Below are 26,661 nucleotides of genomic sequence, written 5' to 3' on the forward strand. Positions count from 1 at the left end.
GACGACGTTGCACGTGTGATGTTGCGACGTCACGCATGTAAGCACTGAGACTTCCTCCTTAAGCCGGGCAGAAACTTCCCAGGCTTTGGGAAGGAGACACCAGAGGAAGATTTAGGGGACTAGCCTAAACCCCCAGTCCACTTACCACACGTCACGGGGAGCAAGGCTCCTTGGAATGGATGGGAGCTACAGTAAGCAATGTGATACTTTTGTGCTGCACACTTTCCTTTCATGGCACAAAGGGCTTGTGCAGGAACGCTTCCCAGTGAATTCTTCCCTTTGCCATCTTTGGAACTGACTTATTTTTCACCTTGCCAGTCTTTTTGGTTTTCAGGGCACATTCTTTACATAAATAAATATTGTGTTACAGGCAAATAATTTCAGATTCCATTCAAGCTACTGGACATAAACACAGTTTAATACATTGCTTTACACCCCAAATTCACAGTACATAGCCACTGGCACACAGACGAAAGTGTTTGGTTCTTGTGGATCATAGCAATGGTAAAATAACAATTTAGCAATTGATGTGATTTAAAAGAATCTGCTGGTTTTTCCCTTTAATATCAGAATATCAGTTTGTAAAGGGTCAAAAATGTGGATGTGATCAGCAAAGATCATCACATAACCAATCCTAGGTGCTGGAATTTCTACCCTGGACAACACCCCTTAGTGCATGTCAATTATCCTCTCTGTATATGTTTCAATCCACCTCTCCCTCATAAGATGCATGGCCTTCAGTCTTACGTAAAACACAAAATGAATTTGGGACCCAATTTGCTTATGTTTGATTTGAGACACAGGAGGCAAAACCTATCTATTGCATTTGAGAAATGTTACAAAACATGGCTTAAGCAAGATGTGTGACTTAATATTTCGACTGAAAAGCTTCCTTGTCCAGCATGAACTCTGCAAATCTCTGCTGAAGTTCTTTCTCTCGTTCCTGTTGCCGCTGAACATCTTCCTTTAGACACTGTAACAATAAAAATGGTCAGCTGACAAAAAGGACCCAGAAGTAGCAGAATGCAAATTATTATACGAGCAGGGAGTCTCAGATTATGCAACACAAGCACACATCCCATAACGTACACATAGGAGCATTTTCCCAAGATTAATGTTAGAGAAGCTCATGCAACTCTGTGGATAGGATCAACTGTTTAAAGAAAAAGAAAAAAAAATGAAAAAAGAAGACTCCTGATGACATGGTGATAAGCAACACAAAATCATCTAAATAAAATGGACTAAAGTAATATACTATTTTTTTAATGCTGATTTTCTATTTTTTGTTAATTAATTTTTTGTTAATTAATTTTTTTAATGCTGATTTTCTATTTTTTGTTAATTAATAGATGCAGCAACCTCTAATAAAATTACATGACTTAACACAACTTTTGCCACCTTCCTTCTTTCTAGATGGCCAACAGAATTTCATGACTTTACCTCTAATCTCCTAGGAATAGCAGCATCTTCATGTTTCTTTAATTCCTCGAATGTGCGCAATTCAAGATGAGCTTGTTCAATTTGATCCCACAAGTCATTTAATTGCTTTATGAGCCCCATCGCTCGAGACTGATAACCACCAAGCAATATCTTCAGTTTTTTCTCCATCTTGGCAGCCCTCTTAGCTTCTGTAGTCATGTGACCTCTGTTAATCTATTGAAGAAATACAGCCTGCATATTATTCACGGAGTAAAACTGTGCTAACAGTTACATTTCTGAAATGTATTCTGTCATGAGCTGTGGAGCTGTAATTCAGGAACAGAAGAAATGTAACACTATAAAACATTTTGCCTCTAGTACAGGAAAGTATAAACAAAGACTTTTCTGTTACACTGGAGCAGAGGTCAGCAACCTTTTTCAGCCGTGGGCTGGTCCACTGTCCCTCAGACCATGTGGTGGGCTGGACTATATTTTGGAAAAAAAATATGAACAAATTCCTCTGCCCCACAAATAACCCAGAGATGCATTTTAAATAAAAGAACAAATTGTACTCATGTTAAAACACCAGGCAGACCCCACAAATAACCCAGAGGTGCATTTTAAATAAAAGGGCACATTCTACTCATGTACAAACTGATTCCCAGACCACCTGCGGGCCGGATTTAGAAGGGGATTGGGCCGCACCCGGCCCCTGGGCCTTAGGTTGCCGACCCCCGCACTGGTGGATCCGTTAGGGAGACAGGTTTGGATTTAAGGAGTCTGGATGTAAGGCTCTCGGGAGTTTGAGAAGTGACACACCACAGATAGCAGAGGCACAAAACAACAGCAAGGGGAAAACAGAACACGACACTGGATGGGTAGCTGAAAACCATAAAGACAAGAAGGAAATGCTAGATACATCATTCAGGGAGCTGAAGTTCCCTCAACACAGAATGGCTGCTACTTGGGAGTCTGCTTGAAATTGCATCCACGTGTCACTGCTTCACACAGCAAGCAATTAGCAATACAGTTGCTTGCCAAATGGGTGGGATGCTCCCCTATGGTCTTCTGAATACTGCTGCAAAAGAAGCCCTTTTAATGCCACCAGTTGATCAAACATGATCAAATACGGACCAGGAGAGGTACAGAATTCAGCATCTTTATTAAAATGGCACATGGACTTGCTTCTTTTTAAAGGCTATTTTTATGGGAAAGCATTGTGCAAAACATATCAAGTAATTGATAAAAATTAAGTATTTCAGAAATTAAATAACATTTGGATATTAAAATATTATGCTAAACCACAGTTAGAAGAGTATATTTAATATTTCCTTTTTTATTCTTCATTGGAGCAGCACACTGCAACTAATATACCACCATTTTTTTTGACAGTACAGTACATTTTCCACTATGCTATTTTTTTCAGATTTTGTAAAATTTAAAAATATATTGTTTCATAAAATTAGTGTCATCATGAATGAATACAATTCAAAACAAACTGGGCAACTGGAATGGATACAATACCAGAGAAATCTAAAATCTAAAGTTAAATTAACTTTTTCAGATCACTTGCTCTAAGAAGGACATTTTCTTACATACACAACTCTTCAGGCATGCTTAGTTAGTATTTTAACAGTTTTGCTGTGGGCCTAAATTTTGTTTCATAAAATCTGAATAATGTAAGCAAAGTGTATGCAACTATGCTGCCATCTCTCAAAATATTTACAAGTATTTCAATAAGAAATCTTTGAATTTCTCTAATTATCACATTTATAATTGCTAAACCAATGAATATAACTTTTTAACCATTTACTTTTTTAATTTATGAATATTTCAGTTCAACTACTTTTGGCTGTTAGAAAAACTGTTGAGGTATTTACACAGCCTATATTAACATAGTAGCTTTGTTTACTGAGTATGTCAGATAAGGGCAGTGGAAAAATTTCCAGTTCTGGAACACTCACATCACTTAACTGCTGAATCCTCCTTGCTAATTATAATTTGACCACTTTAAACTGGTCGATTAAATGCTACAACTGTAGCTTTACTCCCTGATCACTGTAAACACCTTTTTCCACTGGAAACATTGGAAATCTTGGGGAATGCCTAAAAGAACCTCTCCTGCAAAATATGCAGTATGAGGAATTTTTATTTAAGACAATCTACAGCCTTAGGAAATGATAATCACACCACTGAATCAAAGCTGGAAGGGACCTCGAGAGGTAGTCTAATGCATTCTTCTCCAGACACAGGAAATTTACAACTGAAGCCAGGGAGCATCGTGGATAAAGTGATGCAGGCATTCCCCTGTTCCTGGTTTGGCAGCCATACTCATTTCCACAATGAGATAGAAAAGGAAATCAGATTACAGATATTCAGAGTTCCTCTAGGGACCACGAACAACTGGGAGAGGCCTACCAGCTGTCCACAGGCCTTGTGTGTGCAAACTGCCCTACAAAAACACTTTCATACTTATCTGACTGGTGAAGCCGTATTTATGATTATAAACTGCAGCAATTTAAATAGAGCTTTTCATTTAAACAGTGGACAAAATATGAACAAAATTGAGTAGTTCAGTGCAAGACATTTTTACCAACTTCTTATTCCATTTAGATAGCCAGCACCTCCAGGGAATTTCTGAACACTAAAGGAATCAGAGAATTGGAAGGGACACTGGAAGGTGCAAATGCATTTGCAAAAAGGTGTTGTACAGCACTGAACAGCCTGCAAACTTTAAAACATCTAAAAATAATAAATACTTCCAAGTGTGAGAGGAATAAGCAAGAGGAAACTGAAATATGGTATCAAGGTTTTACTTCATGTGATCAGTCATTTCCTCCTCCTGTCTGAGATAAGGTGAGGCTCTTCCCTGAAACAGAACCTTTGTGATTCTTTCAAAAACATACCAGTAAGACCTTCCCTAAAGAGATGGGAAGCATTCAAATTTTCACACTCTCACACACAGAATCCATGTCTCTCTATATTACAGTCCTACATTAATGCCACACAGTAGTTTTGCCTTTTGCTCCTCAACTGCCTCTGTCTAGGTAGTTGCCTTGGTGCAGCCTTGCAATGGCCTGGGGCCACCAAGGGACCACCAAGCAGGTTGCCTGGGAGAGCAAGTTGCTTTTTGGTGTTAGTGTAGACAGGTACAAGCCAAAAGCTATTTTTTGACTAGGGAAATATTCAATACTGAGATGCTCTCCTGCCTTGGTGTTAAAATGAGGAGAGGGGAAAGGGAAACAACACTTTACAGGAAATAGGTTGCGGCTTCCACAACGGGAAAGGCTAGAGCAAAGCAGGGATGGTGCAACACTGAGGCAGAAAGGGACAAGAAAAATAACAGCAGAACTTTGAGTAGTGAGAAGGGAGAGCAGTTGTTCAAAAATAGTTTTAGCAAGAAATAGAAGAGAGATGTACAACATAGAAGTCAAGGTCTAAAAGCTTACATGGGCACAATGGAGCCTTTCCTACTTCCCTTCTTGCTCTACTCAAAGTTCTCCTGTTGTTTAAATGGGTGTGTGCCCAGGGGGCTGATGCATGGGATGCAAAAGGGAAGCTCCAGGGGGCTAACATGGGGGGTGTGGGAGGGAACTGGAGAGCTGGTCCCAATACTTTATTTATAATGCTCTATTCGAAAATGTACTCCAAGACATTACTGCCTTTTGCTTACGAAGTGTATACTAATAGTTCCTTCTCTCTTCACTACTATCAAATCTAACCTATGTATGCTGTACTTATCCAAGCAGCAATATATTTCAAAGTGCATGCAATGGAGAAGTGACTGCATTTGGAATATTAAATGTAACTGATTCAATTTGTCTGGCATTATAGATGCATGTTTTGAATATTTATAAGGTAAAGCATGCAACTGATAGGATAAAACCCATCATAATAAAAATAAAAATATTTGGACACGGTCAATCAGCAGTATTGAATTTCTCTTGTAATGTTTGCAGAAAGACTGAATTCTAAGTTCTAAAATGGAAGAAAACAACATTTTCAACATTTTCAAAGGACCTCCTCCCGACTGTAAGAAAAAATGTTTTCAACCAATATGTAGTATTCTAAAGTCAACCTTTCAATAAACGAGATAATGGGTTGTATCCAACAAAATCATCCCTTGCGCGCAAGAGGCACCCCCCCCCCGAACCCTCTCTGTTTCAGAGAGCTGAAAAAACCTCCAGAAACTGAGTGGGGTTCACAAGGGGAGGAGAGGGGAGGAAAGTTCCATTGTGCAAGTGGAAGTCGTTGCATGCACGGAACAACTTTGTTGGATACAATCAAATGTCTTGAATAGCTTACATCTGAAATAAGGGCAGAATAATAAATAGGTAATTTAATAATAACAATCAAAATTTATTTATTTATACCCCACCCATCTGGCTGGGTTTCCGCAGTCTGGACTGCTCCCAACAGAATATTAAAAACACAAGAAAACATCAAACATTAAAAACTTCCCTAAACAGGGCTGCCTTCGATTGTATTCTAAAAGTGAGATACTTGTTTATTTCCTTGCCACCGGATGGGAGCCACTACCAAGAAGGCCCTCTGCCTGGTTCCCTGTAACTTGGCTTCTCACAGCGAGGGAACCGGCCTCGGCGCTGGACCTGTGTCCGGGCTGAACGATGGGGGTGGAGATGCTCCTTCAGGTATCCTGGGCCTTTGAAGCTATTTAGGGCTTTAAAGGTCAGCAACAACACTTTGAATTGTGCTCGGAAACGTACTGGGAGCCAATATAGGTCTTATATGATCTCGGCAGCCACTCCCAGTCATCAGTCTAGCTGCCGCATTCTGGATTAATTGTAGTTTCCGGGTCACCTTCAAAGGTAGCCCCACATAGAGCATGTTGCAGTAGTCCAAGCGGGAGATAACTAGAGCATGCACCACTCTGGCGAGATAGTTCACAGGCAGGTAGTCTCAGCCTGCGTACCAGATGGAGCTGGTAGACAGCTGCCCTGGACGCAGAATTGACCTACACCTCCATGGACAGCTGTGAGTCCAAAATGACTCCCAGGCTGCACACCCGCTCCTTCAGGGGTACACTTGCCCCATTCAGGACCAGGGATTCCCCCACACCCACCAACATCCTGTCCCCCAAAAACAGTACTTCTGTCTTGTCAGGATTCAACCCGAATCTGTTAGCCACCATCCATCCTCCAACCACCTCCAGACGCTCACACAGGACCTTCACCGCCTTCACTGGTTCTGATTTAAAAGAGAGGTAGAGCTGGGTATCATCCGCATACTGATGAACACCCAGCCCAAACCCCCTAATGATCTCTCCCAGCGGCTTCATATAGATATTAAAAAGCATGGGGGAGAGGACAGAACCCGGAGGCACCCCACAAGTGAGGGCCCAGGGGTCTGAACACTCATCCCCCCCCCACCACTTTCTGGACACGGCCCAGGAGAAAGGAGCAGAACCACTGTGCTCCCAGCTCAGACGGTCCAGAAGGATGTCATGGTCGATGGTATCAAAGACTGCTGAGAGATCCAGCAGATCTAGGAAACAGGGACCTTCGTCCCTAGCCCACCGGAGATCATCGACGAGCGTGGCCAAGCCACTTTCAGTTCCATGATGAGGCTTGGATCCTGACTGGAAGGGATCCAAATGCCTGGAGTTGTTCAGCAACCACCTGCTCAATCACCTTGCCCAAGAATGGAAGATTTGAGACTGGGTGATAGTTGGCCATATTGGCCAGGTCCAAAGATTCTTTTTTAAGAAGCAGTTTAATAACCGCCTCTTTCAGCAGGTCTGGGAAGGCTCCCTCAACAGAGGGAAGAATTCACCACCCCGCGGAGTCCATTGCTAGCCCTGTCCAGCTCCCTTTTATGAGCCAGGATGGGCAAGGATCAAGGAGACAGATGGTTGGTTTCACTAGTCCAGGCAGCCTTGGAGGTAGAAATGGTCCCCACTTGACTAGACAGGACTCTAGCACTCTCCCGCCCCGGCCCTGCTCCCACGGTGGAGAATCCAGGCTTCCCCAGCATTGCATCCAACACTGCATCCAAATTCTCCTAAACAGTGAGAGAAATGGTGCTAGGGCTGCAGGGAGAAGTATGAAGCTACTACTATTACTTGCATTTAAGGTCTCCTTTTTCTTTACAGGCATGTACACACAAATAAGACCCTCCACCCCGAGCTGAACTCAACCGTATGTCTTTGGAAATGAAAAAAAAAAAATAAGTAAAACTGTATAGTGTGCATTTCTCATCACTCCAAGAATGATCTCACACAGCTTACATTTAAACTTTAATAATTAGCCTTCTCTGGACTTCTGCATGAAATGCAGTATTTATTTTAGCAATTTCATACACACACACACACACCTTTTTTTTGATGGGTCTTTTGTGACATTGGCCAAATAGTGAATCCAGCTAAGATTATGGAATTTCCTCCCCAAATCCATATAATGGACACTGCAAACAGTCATATAAACAGAACAGTTCTGTCTTTTTAAAACAGAAAAAACACCATTTTAATCAGTCTTTTAATTGGTGGGGCTGCACAACAAGAGTATTTAAGGTACTATATCATTCCACTCAAGAAAAATATTGAGCTGAAGAGTAAATAGGAAAGCGACTGACAGTTCATCTTTCTGTGTCACCAGAAGTATTCCACAGAGCAATGGTGCCTTCTGCTGGCCAACACGGAGTACAAGTTCATTCTAAGACAGAACAAAATAAAAAAATTCCTTCCAGTAGCACCTTAAAGACCAACTAAGTTAGTTCTTGGTATGAGCTTTCGTGTGCATGCACACTTCTTCAGATACACACTAGAGTGCATGCACACGAAAGCTCATACCAAGAACTAACTTAGTTGGTCTTTAAGGTGCTACTGGAAGGAATTTTTTTATTTTGTTTTGACTATGGCAGACCAACACGGCTACCTATCTGTAACTGATTCTAAGACAGAAGTAGGCTCCTTGGCCAGGAAAATGAGCCAGCTCTTGTGCAGGAGTTGCCTTTCTTTTCTATTCTACACACAGCACTCATACCCAAGGATGGGTCAATCAGGCTATCCTTTACGTTCCCCAAACATTCAGCTCCACATATCTGCCCAACAGTTCCCTTGCCTTTTGGGGTGAAACTGATGTAGCAAAGATGATCACCATGTAAAGTGTGAAGTAACTTTGAGATGGCACTAGTGCAGATAGTAAGCTTGTGTGACACAATGTATTGCACAGGGCTTGTAGGAATCCCCTTCTTGTACTGAACACTTGAATATATAAATATTTTACGTTAACATTGTGTTGCTCTGCCCAACTTTAAACAGACAAAATATTTTTGAAGTGTATGCTGTCAATTTACATTCAACTTCCAGCTCCTCAGCACACAAACACAGAAGCCAGATTTGCCAAAACAGATATGAAACACTGGAATCCATTCAATGCATCCCCTAACCACGAAGCTTAGGCAGAAAGAACTACTACTACTTTCTTCCAGCTATCAGGAGGGCAAGTTGAGGCCCACCTCTAGCCACAAAACTGAACTAAGTAACCACAGGATGAGCATAATGTTGGAGCGTATCAGGAAACATTAGCATGACCAAGAAGCGCCACTTCCTGTTTTTGGATTCAACTTGATTTATCCAGTATATGAATGATGCCAATTAAGGCCAAGGGTCACTAGACGTTTATCTTTAAAAAAATATTTATTTTTTCAGTTCTATAGAATTCCATTGAAATAGCAGTGCCCATGCTTCCAAATTAGGGATAAAACACAAGACAGGACACACAGTATAACGTCAGATTAAGCCTGTTTCTCAAAAGGAAATGTATACCAACCTCAAGTCTCTTCTCTAGGGATTCAATTCTGTCTTTTTTACTGGCCAAGTTAGCTCGTGTGTAGCGATTCTGCCCAGGAAGGAACAGCACCTGGCTGTAACATTCTTCCCACACTTGATTATAAGCTTCACTTGAAAGCTCTCCATGCCCCATTCCTTGCTTCACCACTTCCATTTCTTGGGCAAGGAGTTCTTCAGCCTGTTTGAAATGAGGGATTAGTTACAACTTCACCTTTCTTGCTGTTCTTGAACTATAAATATAACAATTTACAGGGCAAACTTCTCCATTTGAAGAGCAGCATATTCTATTGTTTGTGTCAACACACCTTACACAGTCACATAAAAAACATAAATCATCAGTGGCACTTTTCCCAGTTTTCACATTGCATCTGCTGTACAGAATACAGTGGTACCTTGGTTCTCAAACACCTTGGTACTCTAACGCTTTTCGGAAGCCGAACATCCGATGCGGCTGTCGGCTATTGTTTCCGGGCCACCTGCACCAATCAGAAGCTGCACCTTGGTTTTCGAACATTTCGGAAGTCAAACGGACTTCCGGAATGGATTAAGTTCGGCACTTTTGTTTTTGAGGCTTTTTCAGTTAATTTGTTTTTGTGACTGTGTGGAACCCAGTTCAGCTACTGATTATGTGACTGTGGAAATGGACAAAAGCCCCCCATCCAAACAATGACTATCATCAGTGCAGGTAAGAAAAAAATATTTTTATTTTTATCATCTACAATACTTATTTATTTTATAGTACGGTATATTATTGCTTTCGTTTTACGGATCAATGGTCTCGTTAGATAGTAAAATTCATGTTAAATTGCTGTTTTAGGGGTTGTTTTTAAAAGTCTGGAACGGATCAATCCGTTTTGAATTACTTTCTATGGGAAAGCGTACCTTGGTTTTGGAATGCTTTGGTTTTGGAACAGACTTCCAGAACAGATTAAGTTTGAGAACCAAGGTATACAAAATGAGTATACACAGAACACCCCTTCTAATTCATTTTGTTGTTGTTTTAAGTAAGCAGTCCGTGTGTGTATTCATAAAGACACTTCCCACATAACAGCGCCAACCTATGTGATTCTGGTCTTAGAATTGGTTCATAGAATTGTAAAGTTGGAAGGAATCTCAAGGGTCATCTAGTCCAAACGGATTCAAAACATTTTGGAATCGTGGGCCAATGTGAGGAAGATGAAAGAATGTTCTGTAGAACTCTGTTCAACTTCAAGCATTTGTTCTGTAGAACTTACATTATTTTATACTCAGAGTAGGGAGTAAAGAGTTCATAATCCATGTGGATCTACACTACAAGGCAATTACATAAAGCCACCTTAAATCCAGATTGTGGAATTTTATGTGTTCTGGGAACATATTCTAAGATATGCACTATTCATTTAGGGTGCCCGTTATTTCTGTAAAGCCTCACCCCAGTAAAGTAGGAATGCACTCAGTCCCTCGTACGCAATAAACATGGTCTTGTCACTGCACATTGCAGGGAAAGATCAGTAGTGATGGATACAGCTACATTTTGGGCAGCTTGTCTGCCACTACCAATCTTCTCCCCCATTTTTAGCTGTGTTAAATGTAAATGTGAATTAATTATGGAGAACTCAAACTGTAACTACCAGGCTAAATATCAGGTGCTTGTGATCTACTGGGTCTTGGGCAGAGAGGTGTAACATCAGATGCACCACACCACGTAGTTTTTTAGTTCCCTCTTTTCTAATAAAGAGAAACAGAGAGATTGTAGGGAAAGTGAGAACATATTTAGACAGAGTCAGCATAGCCCAGTGGCTAAAATGTTGGACTAGGATCGAGGAGACTTGACCATGAAGCTCACTGAGTGACCTTGGACCAATCACTTGCTCTTTGCCTAACTAAAATGAAAGATGAAAAGAACCATGTACACTGCTTGGAGGAAGAGTGGGATGTAAGTATGATCAACACACACCACAAATTTATATTGGTTCTATATCATTTGAACTGTAACTGCTTATCCCCTAAACCTCTGGGAATTGTAACTTTGTGCCTGTGCTAAGAATTCTCTGTTAGAGATCCATACCCCCAGACACACAACTACTGTTCTCAAGGTTCCTTAGAAAAAATATCTGAAGCATGGACTTTCCCCAAAAAAGGAAGAGGAAGGAAGAGGCACACATATGCTAAAAAAAAAAAAATGTGATCCCATTTTTCAAGTTGGAATTATAGTGGGCCCTGCGTTTTAAAAGACTGGTAATGATTGCTGTAAACCACCAGAATATAATTCATAAATTTCATCTAAAAAGATTCTAATTGCCATTCAGTGATGTCCTATCGTAAAACTGGGTGTTAAGCAGAGAGAAGCTTACTGAAACACCATCAGTACTCCCAAAGCACTCCCAAAAGAAAGTTTTAGAAATTTTCCAATCAGCTTAAGAAAGAACAGAATTAGAAAGTGTAAACCTTGCAAAATGTAGTACTATGGTAGGCAGAGAGCATAAACAATGCAGAGAAATAGGATATATATATATATATACCTTTTTGATGTCTTCCTTTGAGTATTTCTCATAAGGATTGTGTTCAAGATAAGATAGGTGTTCTGTGCTACCGGGTCCAAACCCTGGGACTTTCCCCTTTTTGCCTCCTGGGAGTTCTCCATAAGGGTGGTGCACAAGGTCAAAATGAAGCATGGTAATCATCTCTTTCTTAATCAGCTCTTCACTCTTCTGTAAATCTGTTAGAGGTGGCTCTACATTTAAGGGTCTCAGGATTGTTTCATTTACCTAATCCAAAAAAACAAGAAGCCAGCCTTTTAAGAGCAGCCACTGCTGCTAGTCATGTAACACTATATATGTGATACTGCTGCATTACATCAAGAGGTGCTCTAGAGTGACAAGACACACATTAAATCCACAGAATTTGACAAAATCAGAAAATAATGTTCTATTGTCTTTATTAATTTCATTTAGCATTACAACAGCTTGGCCAGCAACCAGCTTTCCGGAATGGCTATTCTGAAAAGGAAGTGAGGGGTGGTGGACCAGTGCCCTGACCTACACTTCCTACTGGCCAGCAAATCCACGTGTCTTAAATGGCATTTTCCCCACTTCTTAGGGGACAGACTTAGCTCCAGGCCTCCAGTTGCTAATACTGATACTGCAGCTTACAAATATTTATCATTCACCATTTTACTGATAGCATTCCCTCCCCTCAGCTTATTTCATCTTCTTCAGAATTAGGAACAACTTACTTCAGAGGGTCTTGGCAAATCTTTCTGAACTGCTTTGTGCATCCGCTTTAGTGCCTTTATACGCTCCATTTCTCGAATACTCTAGAAAGATATTTAAGACATGAATTAGGTGAAGTTCATGGGAGAAGGACACAGTATGTTACACTGCTTTATAAATCTAATAATTCATTCTACCTGCTTGCGAGCGTCTGCATCAGCTGCATCCTCTATATATGTATCATCTGCATTATGATCTTCGAGTTCCTTTTCCGCATTTTCAGGTAGGACAATCTCAAAGTCATTCTTTGGAGCAGGAAGACCCATCAGTCCTAGACGCAAATTTTCACGGGATTCTCTTTCCTGTTGAATGTTAAAGTAATTTAATACACTAAATGTTCACTTTCCTAAAAACAGCAATAAAGCAAGCAGTCATTTTATTTTTAAGCCTGCCTGCTGATTTCACCTACTTATGGACCAGCTTTGTGTCCTTCCTTTCACACTGGGCTCAGAGTTATGAAATGACTCAATTCTCAAAAGCAATGAAAGGTCTTGACAGGCAATCGTCCACAAGTCACTTTGGGATTTCAGGGCGATCACTGTGATTGCTCCCATCTATTTCTGTGACCACAGTGGCTGCAATCACAGAACTTGAGCTGCTGCCCAAATGATGTCTACAAACGTGTGCACCCACAAAAAGCCACAACTGCTTGCCTTGATATGATCAAGTGCTTATTCTTAACTCCAAATGCACTTCCTTAAATTAGAGAATACTTATATAATCTACTCTGTAAAACTGAGTTGAGGAATTTGTTCTCTCACCTCTCCCCCCCCCCCCAGCAATGTTGTCAACTCCCAAAGTAGCTTGGTGGTGGTGGGGATTTAAGATTAGGAAAATGGGTGCAAAGGAAAAGAAACAGTTAAAATGTATCCCCTTTGCTTGTCACTACTCTAATCAAAACTAGAGCACCCATGCTTTAAAAAAAATATTTTTAAAAAACCAGGAAATCTAGTCAGTGCCCGTAATTATGTTTGTAAAGATTCAAATGAATTCCTATTTGTTTTTGGAAGACATAATGGGGGTGGGTGGGTGGATCCATCATCATTTCTGAGAGCCCCCACCTGTGAAATGCAATGGATAAAATTGTGGAAATGAACATAATTTCCTACTTACTTACCATATGTTTTGTATAGGATGGATCACTGTAATCTGCCATTCCCTCCTCAGGGTTAATATTTAGTTTATCACGCAAGGGAGTTCTCCCTGGAGTCACACCTACTACCGGCTTAGGAGTCATTCCACTATGAGGAGTCAGCCCTTCAGCTCCATGGGAAGGTGTCCTAGAAAAAAATTATTTGCTCCAATATGAGTGCGGTAGCACAATTTTGGTGCTCATCTTTAACTGTTTAAAGACTACCAGCCTACAAGTCCCTGTTTTGGATTTGGAATTTATAGTCAGCAATTCATCATGGAGAGGAACCTGGGAAAACTGGTGTCCAATACACACACACACACACACACACACACACACCTATTAAAGTAAAAGAAAGTTCAAATGTATCTTTGCCCTTCCCCAACAGCTCAAGTAGATGACTTACCTGAAGGGTGTGGAAAGCACTGTATTTGGCGTCTGAACAACTTGCCTCTGAGGTGTTACTCCAGTGAAGTCACTCTCATGGAGAGGGGTATTCAGACCACCTTTCAAGGGGGTATCAACATTTGTAAGAGCCATCAAATTCTGGGCTTCCTGCATAATAAGATGATAGATAGATAGATATAGATATAGATATAGATATAGATATAGATATAGATATAGATATAGATATAGATATAGATATAGATAGATGATAGATAGATGATAGATAGATAAAGACAATAATCATTTTCCAAACTAAAAGTCTACAAATATATATATATCAACTAGGGGCTGCACTCCTGCTTGCTCCACTTGCTGCCCCCTGCCATCCCCCCCACATTAACTCCCTGGAGCTTCCCCTTCCCACTCCATGAAACCACTAAGCTCACTTTTCACCTTCCCAACCCATTTCCAAACTTAATTCTCTCTTCTGTTCTACAGCCATGCTTTGCACCCATTTTCACCTTTGCTCCCATGTCCATGCCTCCTCCCTGCATCCTTTTGCACAGCACTCTTATAAACAAACCACTCCTGTGGTAACCTCCTGAAACTTACTCTTCCAATACGTTTTCCTTCATCCTCACATTAATGAAATCTCTGCTGGTGTTTAAAAAAGCCACTTTCCCCCTTCGTTCTCACTATACTGAAAACTTCTCCCATTCCTCAGCTACCTTATAAGAGCGATAAACAAGGCAGAGCCCTCAAATACTTCATACCTGCTTTGTTCAATCTTCTGCTCCCCAATCTTTACACTGCCCCTTTCCCCCGTTTCTCCCTTCTCCCTCTCATGCCATAGACACCCATGTTGTGCGACCTGCCTTCTATTTTGCTCCTCTCCCCCATGACTTCATGCAAACACAGGATGGTGATGAGGCACTGCAGATGCTCTAAATGTGCAATGACAGCCTTAAATTTTTATGTACCGTATTTTTCGCCCTATAGGATGCACTTTTTCCCCTCCAAAAATGATGGGGAAATGTGTGTGCGTCGTATGGGGCGAATGCAGGCTTTCGCTGAAGCCTGGAGAGCGAGAGGGGTCGGTGTGCACCGACCCCTCTTGCTCTCCAGGCTTCAGGAAGCTATCCGCAAGCCTTGGGAGTCCACGGGAGTTCCTGCATCCCGAAGCCTGGGGCGCGCTGAGCAACACACCCCGGGCTTCGGGCAGATATCCGCAAGCCGCATACGGATAGCAGTCTGTTCTGGGGGCTGGGGAAGCTCAGGCTTCCCCCAGCCCCGCGCCTGGGGGGGGGGATAAAAAAAATTTCGTTATTCCCCCCCCCCAAAAAAAGCTAGATGCGCCCTATGGGCCGGTGCGCCCTATGGGGTGAAAAATACGGTATATAGAAAGATAGTCCAATGTCAAAAGATACTACCTATTGATGGGTAGGAGGAAAAATAAAACATTTTTTTCCTTCTGCAAATGCCGGCAAACCACCCATACCAATCCAATGAGTCAAGGTGCAATTTTTAAAAAGGAACCAAATGTTGCTCAAATATCAACTAACAAAATTGGATGAAAAGTTAGTATTTTGCTTCTTTCTTTCAAGTCAAGAATACCAATTCCATTTAGTCATATTGAATTTCTAGTATAATTGACTGACAAAAATGTATTCCACTGACATCCTGGGCTTTGTTCCTCTTGCAGGTAGGAGAAAGGATGGCTTGTTCGGGTTGAAACAAAAGTCTATCTTTGAGCTTCATCTGCCATCTAGTCTTCCTGCTATGCAGCCACCCGCAAGCTATGTTCCAAGCAGGGGCTGGTAGCTCCCCATTCCCAACAAGCCATGCAACACAATGGAGCAGAGGTGGAAGATTGATTACTTACTTCACTTAACTACAAATAAAATACAAAGCTGCAAAGGATACCAGTGCAATGTTAAAATGAAACTATATTTAGGCTTTACCTGTAGGATCCTGTCCTGTGCTGCCGGCGTTTTAGGTGTTCTAAGAGCAATGCTATTGTTGGTAACATTGTATTCTGACAGGAGTGTGCTGGATGCCGAGTTTGTGATCCCAGATTCCTCTGCTGTTTGACGTGCAATCTCACTTGCTTGGCCAACTTTAACTACTTCTTCAAGTTCTGTATCTGAAATCTTAAGAAGAGGAGAGAAATCCATACATTGCAATGAATATGACAGGATTCCTAATAAACTGAGAAACACCCAACAATGAAAAGTTGTCTTAACATCATAAACACTAGCTGTTAAAATAGTGCCTTAGGGACTGCCCATAGTCAATATACCAAGAGGAAAAAGGCAGTTCCTTCAACTGGTCAAGCCTACGTCATTTTCCCTCCAACTTAACTGGGGAAAGTGGTACAACTTTTGCTAGTTTTGCAGTGCTAAAAGCATTTCCTGCAATACGATGTGTCTGGCACAATGAAATAGTGCTAAAAAGGATGGTGCTTCCAAGAAGAATATGCAAATGAATGGATATAAAGCTACCCTGAGAGACTCTCGCATTGCAAATCTGGGATATGAAAAGGGGCTAAAAAGTAGTAGTCCATGGGCAACATGCATCCGAGGGGGGGGGGGAAATGCAGATTATATGTGCACATTTGAGCCTTAATTTCTGAAAAGCCTCATGATTTGGGCACAACACATGCATCTGCAGTGACTTAAACAAATCACAAGGCGGCACAAGGAACAAGCAACTTGCCTGAGGAGCTGGAAGCACAAGCTTGCTTCTCTTTTTTGTGAATTCTGACACACCACTAGTCTGAAGAATTGCTGAAGGTAAATCAGACTCTTTTTTCCGTTTCAGCTGTTGCCTATCTTTCTTTCGCTCTCTTCCTTCCTTTTCCCTGTTAAAACAGAAGTGCCTCAATTAAGTACCAATGATTGAATAAATAGTTCAGAAAGGCGTGGGGTGCTTTATCTATTGCAACAGCACAAGTGGGGGTTTTTAAAGTCACATCATATTGACAGATGGATAAAGTTTTGTTGTTATTTGTAAGACAACTGTATTAATTTGAAGAGAAAAGTGGCATCAGGGTGGTGAATAACAAAATAAAAACTTTTAGAATCAATAAAGATCCATCATTAAAATGGCTGGTTTCTCAAGAAGATTTTAAACAACTTGAAAAGCTTGTTGGCATAAAAAGCCTTCAGGACACCTGAAAGCCAAAGTGAGGGTGCCTGCTGAAAGTGATCCACAGGATGCAACCGATAACATTACATGCCAGACTTGTGGCTGAGGCCAGTTGGGCCTCTGAAGCACAGAAAACAACCAGTACTGTGCTGCTTGGAGCATTTTATTGTCTCTGAAGTTTATTGTAGTATGCTTTTATTACGTTTTTATTCCTTTCTATTGTACAGCACCTTGATAAATTATTTCATAAGGTGTCTAATAAAGGGTAATATCGTTAGCTATACTCAAGGTAGACACATTGAATTCCATTGACTGAAGTTACAAAAGTGCACTGATTTCAATGGCTCTACAGTCTACTCCCAAGTTTAACTTAGCAGGATATCAGCCATGACCAAAAAAATTACTAGTGTATCTGTCCAAGAATGCTTAATTTATTGATTAAGTCTGGCCTTTCATAATTATCCTTACCATTTATCCTAGAGACCTCTATCATGTCATTCTTGCAAGCCTTAAAAATACAGTTATGATGTTAATCAGATTCCTTCTGTGAGGTTTTAGGATTAGGTGTCAAGGCTATGTCACCTTATTTAAAATTACCATAAATCTTACTTCTTCTTTTTAACAACAGAGACTCCAGCAACACCAATATTGTCTCAAATCAATATAGTTAATGCTCCCACAGCCATCACAAATAGGAATGCAGATAGAGGACCTCTACGAATCTTTAAATGGTAAAAAGGAGATGACATATGCCCATCAGTTAAAGAAACACGACTTTTTGCTGTACCACTCTCAGAGATAAGGAGCAGATCTGTGTGAATTATACACTAATGCCTCTGTTTAGAACCAATAATTCTGTGCTACATTTAAAATATTCTCGTTGCAAGATTTGGATTTTGTTGCATGACAACAATTCCTAAATTAAAGGGAAAATGGGAGCAGAGCAATCAAAAAATTAGGAACAGAACAATATTACTGTCCAAGCCACCAAAGTGTCTTCCTTGACCAGCTCCAACTTAAGTTTTCAAACAGCCAACAGAGAAAAGCTAGATATTTTAATGATTTTCGTTCCACAAAAACAATAGTTAGAAACTCGGGTTACCTATTAAAAAAGCTAAGACATTCAAATGCTAAGTCTTGTAAGAATTCACAGAAAGTAAAGATAAGCAACAGTACACAAATGGATGGAATGTGTCATAGCACAAACTGTTGGCAACATTATACAAGACTTTGCTCTGTACCCCTTTTGCCCCATTTAAACGTAACTTTTCAGTCAAGAACCAACTTACGATCTCAGCTCCCCATCCAAGTCTTGTTGCCTTAACTTCCTAAAATCTGCATCCAGAGCCTGGTAGTTTTCTTCTGATGTGTCATAAAAACCTGCAGCCGGTTTCTTCTCAAATGGGATTTCTGCATTGTAGTCTACTCCCCTTTTCTTCTTTCTTTTCTTCTGGATCTCAATCCCTGCAGCTCGAAGTTCTCTCCTCTTCTGGAGGGCAGCAAGGCGCCTGCAAAGGTGTGATAGATTAACACAAATCTGAACAGCTGTTACTAGCTTTGAAAAATAGGCCACTTCTAGAGGAAGCATTAAGTGTGGTTTACTGTGTAAAACGTTTGCAGTCCATACTGAAAATTAGTTCCACACGAGTATTCCTTTATGCTACACACAGCACAAGACATCAGTTTTGAGTCATGAGATCAAAGTCTCAAAAGGCTTTAACACAAAGTTTCAAGGATCTGCTTGATTTTACTTCTGCTGCTGCCAGAATGCAGAGCGGGGGTGGAGGAAGAGAAGAATCTTTCTGGAACTCCAAATCTGTCAATTTAACAAATCATCCCGAGTTTCTGGACTTCTCATAAAGAATGCCTGAAAATTCAGAAATTATTAAGAAAGGTGCATGGTTTGCAAGCAATTAAAACAGCTTCTTGTTTATTTCTTACATCTGAATCCAAATCTTACACTTCAGGCTTTTATCCTCGCAACTCTGCAAGACTGGTCAGATTGAGAAATATTTACTTGCACCAAACCATACCTTGAGCTTCATCGCCAGTGCTGAACTGAACCTGGATTTCACCCATCAAAGCTCAGCATTTGAGCTGCTTAAAGTTTATCATTTATAGTCATTTTAATACTTAGAACAGGTAACTAGCAGCATCAATAAAACCTGGTGACTTGGGTCATTAATAAAAGGGAGGGGGGACAGGTGGGAAACACAGGAGCACTGCCTTGAGATTCGAGATCCCATCTCAACCTTAGCCCAATATTTATTTATTTGTTTTCCCAACATTAGACTCCAACAGATAGAAAACAAACCATGTGCCAAGCATGACTGTTATCATCTTAGGGAGAGATGCAGAATCTGACAGTGTTTGTGCAACTCAATTAGGGGTTGCAAGGAGTAGAATTAACCATTTTGCTGCCATCTTATGACAAGACAGCTATTCCATCCCTTGGAGAAGCATCCTGCCTGGACTGGAGCTCTGCCAATTAACAGTTTTAGCTGAGTCAAGTAATACCTAGCTTCTTCCAGCTGCTTCTCTCTCGCCTTCCTTTTGGCTTTCTTTCCCTGAGTGTTCGCCAAGCGAGCTCTAGCTTCAGAAAGCATCTCGAGTTCATCTGCAAAAGGAATGTACACAGTTCACACACTCTCATTTACACCTTGCTCTATGAAATAGGTAAGAATGAAATGCTTCTCAGAAGTGGGAAAATCTGTATGTTAACAGATCCCAGGTCACTTCTGCCTTTTCTGAATGTGTTCAAAACATGATTTAGGCCAACAGGAGTCTCTATTGCTATCTCTTGTATGAATACAAGGGAAAAAATATTCTATTTCTATAGGTTTTTAAAAAGTGTAATCAACAAGTTTCTTCCTATATTACTGAGGTTTCAATCCTATGCACACATATTATTAAAATGATGGACTATGTCCACCAATAGTTTGTATATTATGACTTTTTCTTTAACATGACAGCAATAAAAAATTTTTCTTCCTATCAAACTGGAGTCACTTCAAAGTTAATTAATTAATTTCCAGGCAGAACTTTAAGGGGGATCCTTTGGAAAAACCTCCAGCCTGCAGACCTAATCCAGTCTGCAATACCTCTTTACATGCCCCTCGGCACTCTCTTCAAGGCTTGCCCTTTATCACTTAGCCATGCCCTTTTCCCAAGTTCCACTCTGCAGTGAACTAGCCATGCAGTCAAATATCTCTTCCTGTAAGGCCAGTTTACTTCATTCCCCAAGAAGCGGAAATGAAACAAATGGTTGGCTTGCTACATTTAATCTCTGAAAAGGAATGCTTTCTCAGCACACACGAGTGATCTGGCCATGCAGGAGTGATGCTTTAGATCTCTGTGCAGCTTTAGTCTGTGAGCTAGAAAAGGGGAACTCTTTTTCTTTGCAAGGATGAAACACAAGCCAAGCTCTATTCATGTGTACATGGTGTGTCTGTGTTTGTGAGAGACAAATAATGTGATATATGCTAACAGAATTCTGTACTTGGGGGAAGATTCTTCAGCCTTGAAATAGCTGACTGAAACCATAAAACAACTGATGGGCTAATGAAGGAAAGTCACAAAAGGAAAGAATTGTGCTATATAATGAACGTGTCAAAGGATGGAGTGGGGACAAATTCATAAAACCTGTTTCAAGCATACCTTCATCCATATCAATAGGGTCTGGTCTGGCTGGCTTGGTTTCTGGGTTTGGGTCAATTTCTCCGGGTTTAAGTTTTCGAGGATCATCAGCAGTTTCTTCCTCATTGTCTCTTTGAGCAGCCTTATCCCTGAAAAGGTAACATGTAGAACAAGTGCAAAAATATGAAGCAAATGTATACCAATATAAGACATTGAATGGACTTAAGTTATCCATATCTATTGATATCAGCGGTTCTCCTCTCAGTATGACTTAGTTGGATACAAACCAAAGACAATACAACCAACCCAAAGAAAATCAGGAGCTATCAACATGGTGCCCACCAGTACTTCCTATGGCACAACCAAAAGGCCTCAGTAAACATCCCCTCAAAAATCCAGAATGCAGTTCCTGCTCACCCACCCACTCCTATATGGAGCACGACCTCCTTAAACATGTTCACATTTCATGGATGCCAGGACTGAACACCCATCTTTCCATCTGTTCTGAACAGAAGAGAGGTGCAAAAAGTTTGTGAGTGTGCAGGTGACTGATACAGTCACTTTCTTACTTCATTGGTGGGACAGGCATTTTGTGATGCCCTATCTTTTTCTGCTTTTTAAGAGATGGCAGCAATAGGTCATGCCCCACAGCTGTCATTTTGAGTTTGCTGCCCATATTTGTGTTTGCTGCTGTACACAGAATGGAAGATGGCAGGATCCCCAAGGACGTGCTCCACGGGGAGCTGGCTTCCAGTACCAGGCCCACTGACAGACCAAAGATGTCTGCAAACATGAAATGAAGGCTGGCTACATTAACCCCATCATATGGGAATCCCTTGCAGATTATCAGAGTGCCTGGAGACAGAAAGTCAAGTCATGCATATGGTGCATCTGCAGCAGCACAACAGGACGCCTTCATCTGCCCCAGCTGCAACAAAACATGTCTCTCCTGTAACGGTCTCTACAGCCACAGCAAGAACTGTAACCCTCTAACGGGTTGACTTCACCCCCAAAGGTACACTCCTCAATTGTCTCTGGATGCAAACAACAACTCTTAAACACCTAAAAGCTTTCTTCTGAAATCCTGAGTTAGTTCTGTAACTAGGTCTCTCAATATCAAAAACTAACTTCATTACAGAGCAGAATTACTCACAGGAGAAATTCATAGTGTTCCAAGCACTGGGCAGCTGTTCTCCCAATAATTGGTGCGATTGTCCTCCACTGGGTTGGCATAAGTTTGGCCAAATGCAACAACTTCTCCTCTTCTTCTCGTGACCATTCTGTTTTCTTGATACTTGGGTCCAGCCACTCATACCTTGTTCAAAATAATAAAAATGAGATTTTTTTCAAGATACTGTTAACACGATTAAACACCTATAAATTAGCTCCACAGAGGATTTCACATAGCCTTTCTTGAATCTGCTATAGTATATAGATACATAAAGAAAATGAAAATAGTCCCAATTTTGCCAACTTTATTTCTCATAATTACTGCATCTATAAAGGTAGTATATAGGCTACTTTCAAAATATGAACTGTAATCTACACTGAAAAACTAACATGGCCCAGGCCAATTAAAAAATGCCCTAAGCCAGAGGTTTCCAACCCTTTTGAGTCCACGGCTCCCTTAACCAACTACCCATATTTTTTTGCTCCATAAGACACACCTGACCATAGGACCTAATTTTTAGAGGAAAACAAGAAAAAAATGCATGTAAGCTGCTCTTGCTTTAAAGCAAGCAAAGCTTCTGTCCCGCTTTGCGCAGCTCTCACTTTGCTTGCCCATCCCTCCTCCCACCTCACTGTAAAGCACGGCGATGCTGGAGCAAGAAGAGGAGGGGGAGACACCAGGACAGGTGTTTTGCTTGCTTTCCAGCGAGGCGAGAGGAGGGGCGGACAGGAGCCATGGCTCCGACTGCGGAGGCATCCCTCAGCTCGCGACTGCAGCAGCCGCCGAGGGATCCCTCTGCCGTGCAGTGGATTCACTCCATAAGACGCACAGACATTTCCCCTTACTTTTTAGGAGGAAAAAAGTGTGTCTTATGCAGCAAAAAATATGGTACATTCTTTCTGCAGCACCCCTGTGGGGCTCAGGAGTCCAGTTATGTCACCCCTTGCCTGCAGACCTGGCAGCCTCACACACTTTTTCGAACATCCTCCCTAGTGGAGTGTTACCTCAGCATCCTTTTCTCTCCCCTCTCCTTGAGAGTCCTCTGGGCAACTGCTGCTGCTGTCCCTGGCTCTGAGTTGCTGCCCCACCACCCAAAAGAGAGGTGCCTCCCAGTGGCACCATTCGCCTGCAGAGCTTATAGCCACGGCTGCTGCAATAAACAGCTGTGCCAGCCTTTGGGAGGCAGAGAAGCAAGAGGGCATCAGAGGAAGGAGGGACGGAAAGAGGGACAGAGGCCACTGTTGCCCACAGGACCCCTGACCATCATTCAAGGCACCCCAGGGTGCCATGGCACAATGGCTGAAAATCACTGACCTAAGCAGTCATATATCAGTTGATATGACAAAATTAGGATACACCTGACAACACATTACATACCTGTGCTTACTCTCCCCCAAACTATAATATGAGCTGGAAAGTTCCACTTGAAATTTGTTTGATAATGTAGCTGAACTCTGTAAGCTCCATCTTACAAAATACACAACTTAAAAAAGCCACTCTTGTAAGAAGAATATCAAAGAATGTAAGCAGCTAAATGTAAAGCATGAATCAGTATTAATGCAGGAAAAATTATCTCACTTGGATTTGACCTAGCCTCTGGATATATTTGTGCGGTCCTTCTCTGCACAGAAACAATTACTGTACACAAATTTTCTTATTCTGATTGCAGAATTAGGATGTCTGTGGAGTATTGTGCAGCAATTTCTGACACAGGCAATATGTAGTCCCCATTTCACCTGCCTTGACTTGATAAACTCTGATGAAGTTTCCCAATAACAACGTATCAAAATTCCCCCATAGGTTATTTTCTGGTACCTACCATCTGGCTTTGCACTGCTTTGCTGATTTTCTGTGTAATAAAGAGGCAATACGAGACCATTGGTTTTTGCCATATTTCATTACAGCTGCTTTAAGAATTTCATCCTTAAAATGAAAATAGAATAAAAATGTATTAGGCATTACAACAATACCCTATGCAAAAAAAGGCAAGGCAAGGCAAGCTTTTTTCATCCCAACAATGATGCTAAAAGAATGCATCCCAGGGGAAAAACTTTTACTGCTGCTACTAGGCACACCTCACTCAGGCTGAGTAAGAGAATTCCATCACAACACTGCACAAACAGCTAAAGATAAGATAAACTCCAGTATTTGGGGTTTTTTATTGAAGACTAATGACAGTGTGTCCAGGAACTGCACACACGGTTTTAGTATGTCAAAGTCTGCAAAACTGACTAAAGCATAGGAATAATAGAAAGTTGTGTTTTAAATGTCCCCTGAGTGCCATAGCCTGCTTACTATGACTACAACCACAAGCAGAAGGTTCATGCACTTATCTGTGCCTACAAATATGGGGCTTGTTTAGGATGTTGTTGTTTAGTCGTCTTAGTCGTGTTCGACTCTCCGTGACGCCATGAACCAAAGCATGCCTTGGAAACTCTCACTTTCTTCTCAAAGCTTCTCCTTTTCTATGTCCATGGAATTTTCTTGGCAAAATACTGGAGTGGCTTGCCAGTTCCTTCTCCATGTTTAGGATGTACACACACTATTTCTCCCCAGCTAGAGGACTTCATGTAACTGCTTCTCATTCTGGGTATGGAGAGGTTTAAAAGACAATAGTGCCATCCTGTATATCGGATATGGGAACCTTTGGCTCCCCAGATGTTGAACTGCAACTGCCGTCAGCTGCAACAAGCCTGATCACCAGCCAGGGGTGATGGGAGTTGCAGTTCAGCAACATCTGAAAAGCCAAACGTTCACTATACCTGACACATGCCTTAAAAGCTGATCCCCAGCCATCCCCACCCAGTTCTTTCTACCTTTTGACACAGACATTTTAAATTGCTACCAAGCACTCCAGGACCCCAGGGTGAAGGGCAGGCATCCAAACGAAAGAATGGAAAGCAAAATCCAACAAAGGGAAAGTCTTGCCCGCAAAGCACATATAGAAACTTTTCATTCTGGGGCGCTAAGTTCCAACGGGAGGAGGGGCGTGCCAGCTCCTAGGCATCGGGAGGATTCACAGCAAGAGCAGAAAAAGTAGGTGGGAGGCTGCTACAGACACTGACATGTATTATTATTTATTGATCGGATAAGACTGTGCCTCTTGCAACCTTTGCATTGCTTCCTTTTTTAAAAATGTTATTTTTTTAACGTTTATTAGGCGCCATCGCCTCCTACGCAGAGACAGACGGACGGACGGACGGAGTGCGCGCTGCTGGTGCGCAGGCGCCGTAGCCCACTTGGCGCAGGCGCACTGCTCTCCACCCGCTCGCCTCAGAGGGGCCTCCGGAGAGCGAAGGGACGGCGGCGCACGGGGCGGGGGGGCGAGGCGAGGGGAGCCGCGCCACCTACCTCCGTGTTTCGCCACACGCCCCCCTTGATCATGATCCGCGGCATCTTGGCGGCGGGAGGGGAAAGGGCAGCCGGCGGCGAGGAAGAGGCGCGTCAGGTCGCGGCCCCTCGGCGCGAGGCGGGTGCAGGAGGGCACTGCGCAGGCGCAGCCTTGGACTAGCGGAACGCCGCCTACGAGCGGGATCGAACTCCCGCTTCTGGTTGGAGGAGGAGGAGGAAGGAGGCGGTGCTCTCTCGGGTTTCCGGCGGCGCTTGCGGCGGGGCGTTCCTTCACCGGGGGGGGGGTGCGCGCATGCGCCTTTGAAGCCGCTCCGCTCTGGAGGCAGGAAGCTTCCGGGTTCCTTGACAGCTTTTCCCAAAGCGGAAGTGAGAGTTGCCCCTAGATTATGATAGAGCGACTTCCGGGATTTCAGGGTCGGATTACCGTATGTTTAGGCTCTTCCTCTCCCGGGGCCGGGGGGGCAGATTCCCCCGAGCTGAGGGGGCGCCCTCCCTGTGCAACGCCCCCCCCCGTCAGGTGCCAGGGAGATGAACAAGGACACGCCTTTTAGCGTGTGGTGCTTTGTTATATGTTTGTATCTGGGCAGCCCGGTCAGATGGGCGGGTGCAAATAATAAAATTATATTGTTGTTGTTGTTGTTGTCGTCCTTGCTATTCACAGAGTGTGCGTGCTCAGTGATGCGGCGCAGGGCTTACCTCCCCCCCCCCCCCATTTCGTCTGGGTGGGGGAATTCAGACGTGTCTTTCAGTTTCCCAAGTTCAACAAATGCTAAGGGCAGCGGCTGCGGGGCGAAACACGGAGTGTCCTTGTGGGGCGCTTTTGGTGGGTACAGCGACCATGACGCTGAAGGAATGGCTGCGTGTCCAACTGGGACCCGGGTCAAGGCGCAAATTTTCCATTGAGCCGAGCGCTCCCTTCTCAGCTTCCCCTCTTGAAAAGGGAGTCGGGCTTGGAATCTCCTCCTGCTCCTGTTTCGCCCCTTGGCTAAAGCAGGCTGCCCTGAACATTGCAAGTGAGAGAGCGCTTTGAACCCTCTCTCAACGTAGCACCCCAGGCCTCAGTTTCCACCGGAGATTAATCTAAGATTAATCAAGTTTAAAAGAAGGTGAAACCAGCATGCGGCGGTGCTCCTGGGGTCCGACTGCAGACTGCTGGTGCAACTTTCATGTCAGGCCATCACCCTATTTCAGTGCCTCTCATACTGCCACCTCAAATAATTTTTGGACACTGAGGGGCAAGAGACTTTCTGCTGCCCATGAATTGCTGTTCAATTATTTGCTGATACTTAATTTTATTGTGTACTGTTATATTCTAATGGATTATTGAATATTACTTTATTTGATATAAAGTTATATT

General features: G+C 42.4%; 1 protein-coding gene across 1 annotated transcript; it reads right to left on the reverse strand.

The window, feature by feature from the left end:
- Positions 1-397: 397 nt before the first annotated feature.
- On the reverse strand, positions 398-25,463 carry CDC5L (cell division cycle 5 like). Its single transcript, XM_081855516.1, has 16 exons — positions 25,305-25,463; positions 23,773-23,876; positions 21,936-22,097; positions 20,804-20,931; positions 19,664-19,763; positions 18,436-18,654; positions 16,715-16,859; positions 15,961-16,149; positions 14,019-14,167; positions 13,598-13,760; positions 12,618-12,782; positions 12,444-12,524; positions 11,731-11,976; positions 9,210-9,407; positions 1,441-1,653; positions 398-973 (listed from the first exon to the last, which is right to left on the reverse strand). Exons 1-16 carry the CDS (start codon positions 25,347-25,349, stop codon positions 869-871), a joined length of 2,412 nt encoding a protein of 803 aa, XP_081711642.1. The 5' UTR covers positions 25,350-25,463; the 3' UTR covers positions 398-868.
- Between the last annotated feature and the right edge of the window lie 1,198 nt (positions 25,464-26,661).

Source organism: Podarcis erhardii (assembly GCF_964252035.2).
Source record: "Podarcis erhardii genome assembly, chromosome: 3".
Lineage (NCBI taxonomy): Eukaryota > Metazoa > Chordata > Lepidosauria > Squamata > Lacertidae > Podarcis > Podarcis erhardii.

What these genes read in the sequence shown, in the direction of transcription:
- CDC5L (XM_081855516.1), bottom strand. Translation starts at nt 25,349, where the DNA reads ATGCCGCGGATCATGATCAAGGGGGGCGTGTGGCGAAACACGGAG. An exon ending in TTGGATGGGGAGCTGAGATC is followed by an intron (nt 16,860 to 18,435) that starts GTAAGTTGGTTC and finishes CTGTTTTAACAG; the next exon opens with GGAAAAGGAAGGAAGAGAGC. An exon ending in CTATTCCTAGGAGATTAGAG is followed by an intron (nt 974 to 1,440) that starts GTAAAGTCATGA and finishes TTATTGTTACAG; the next exon opens with TGTCTAAAGGAAGATGTTCA.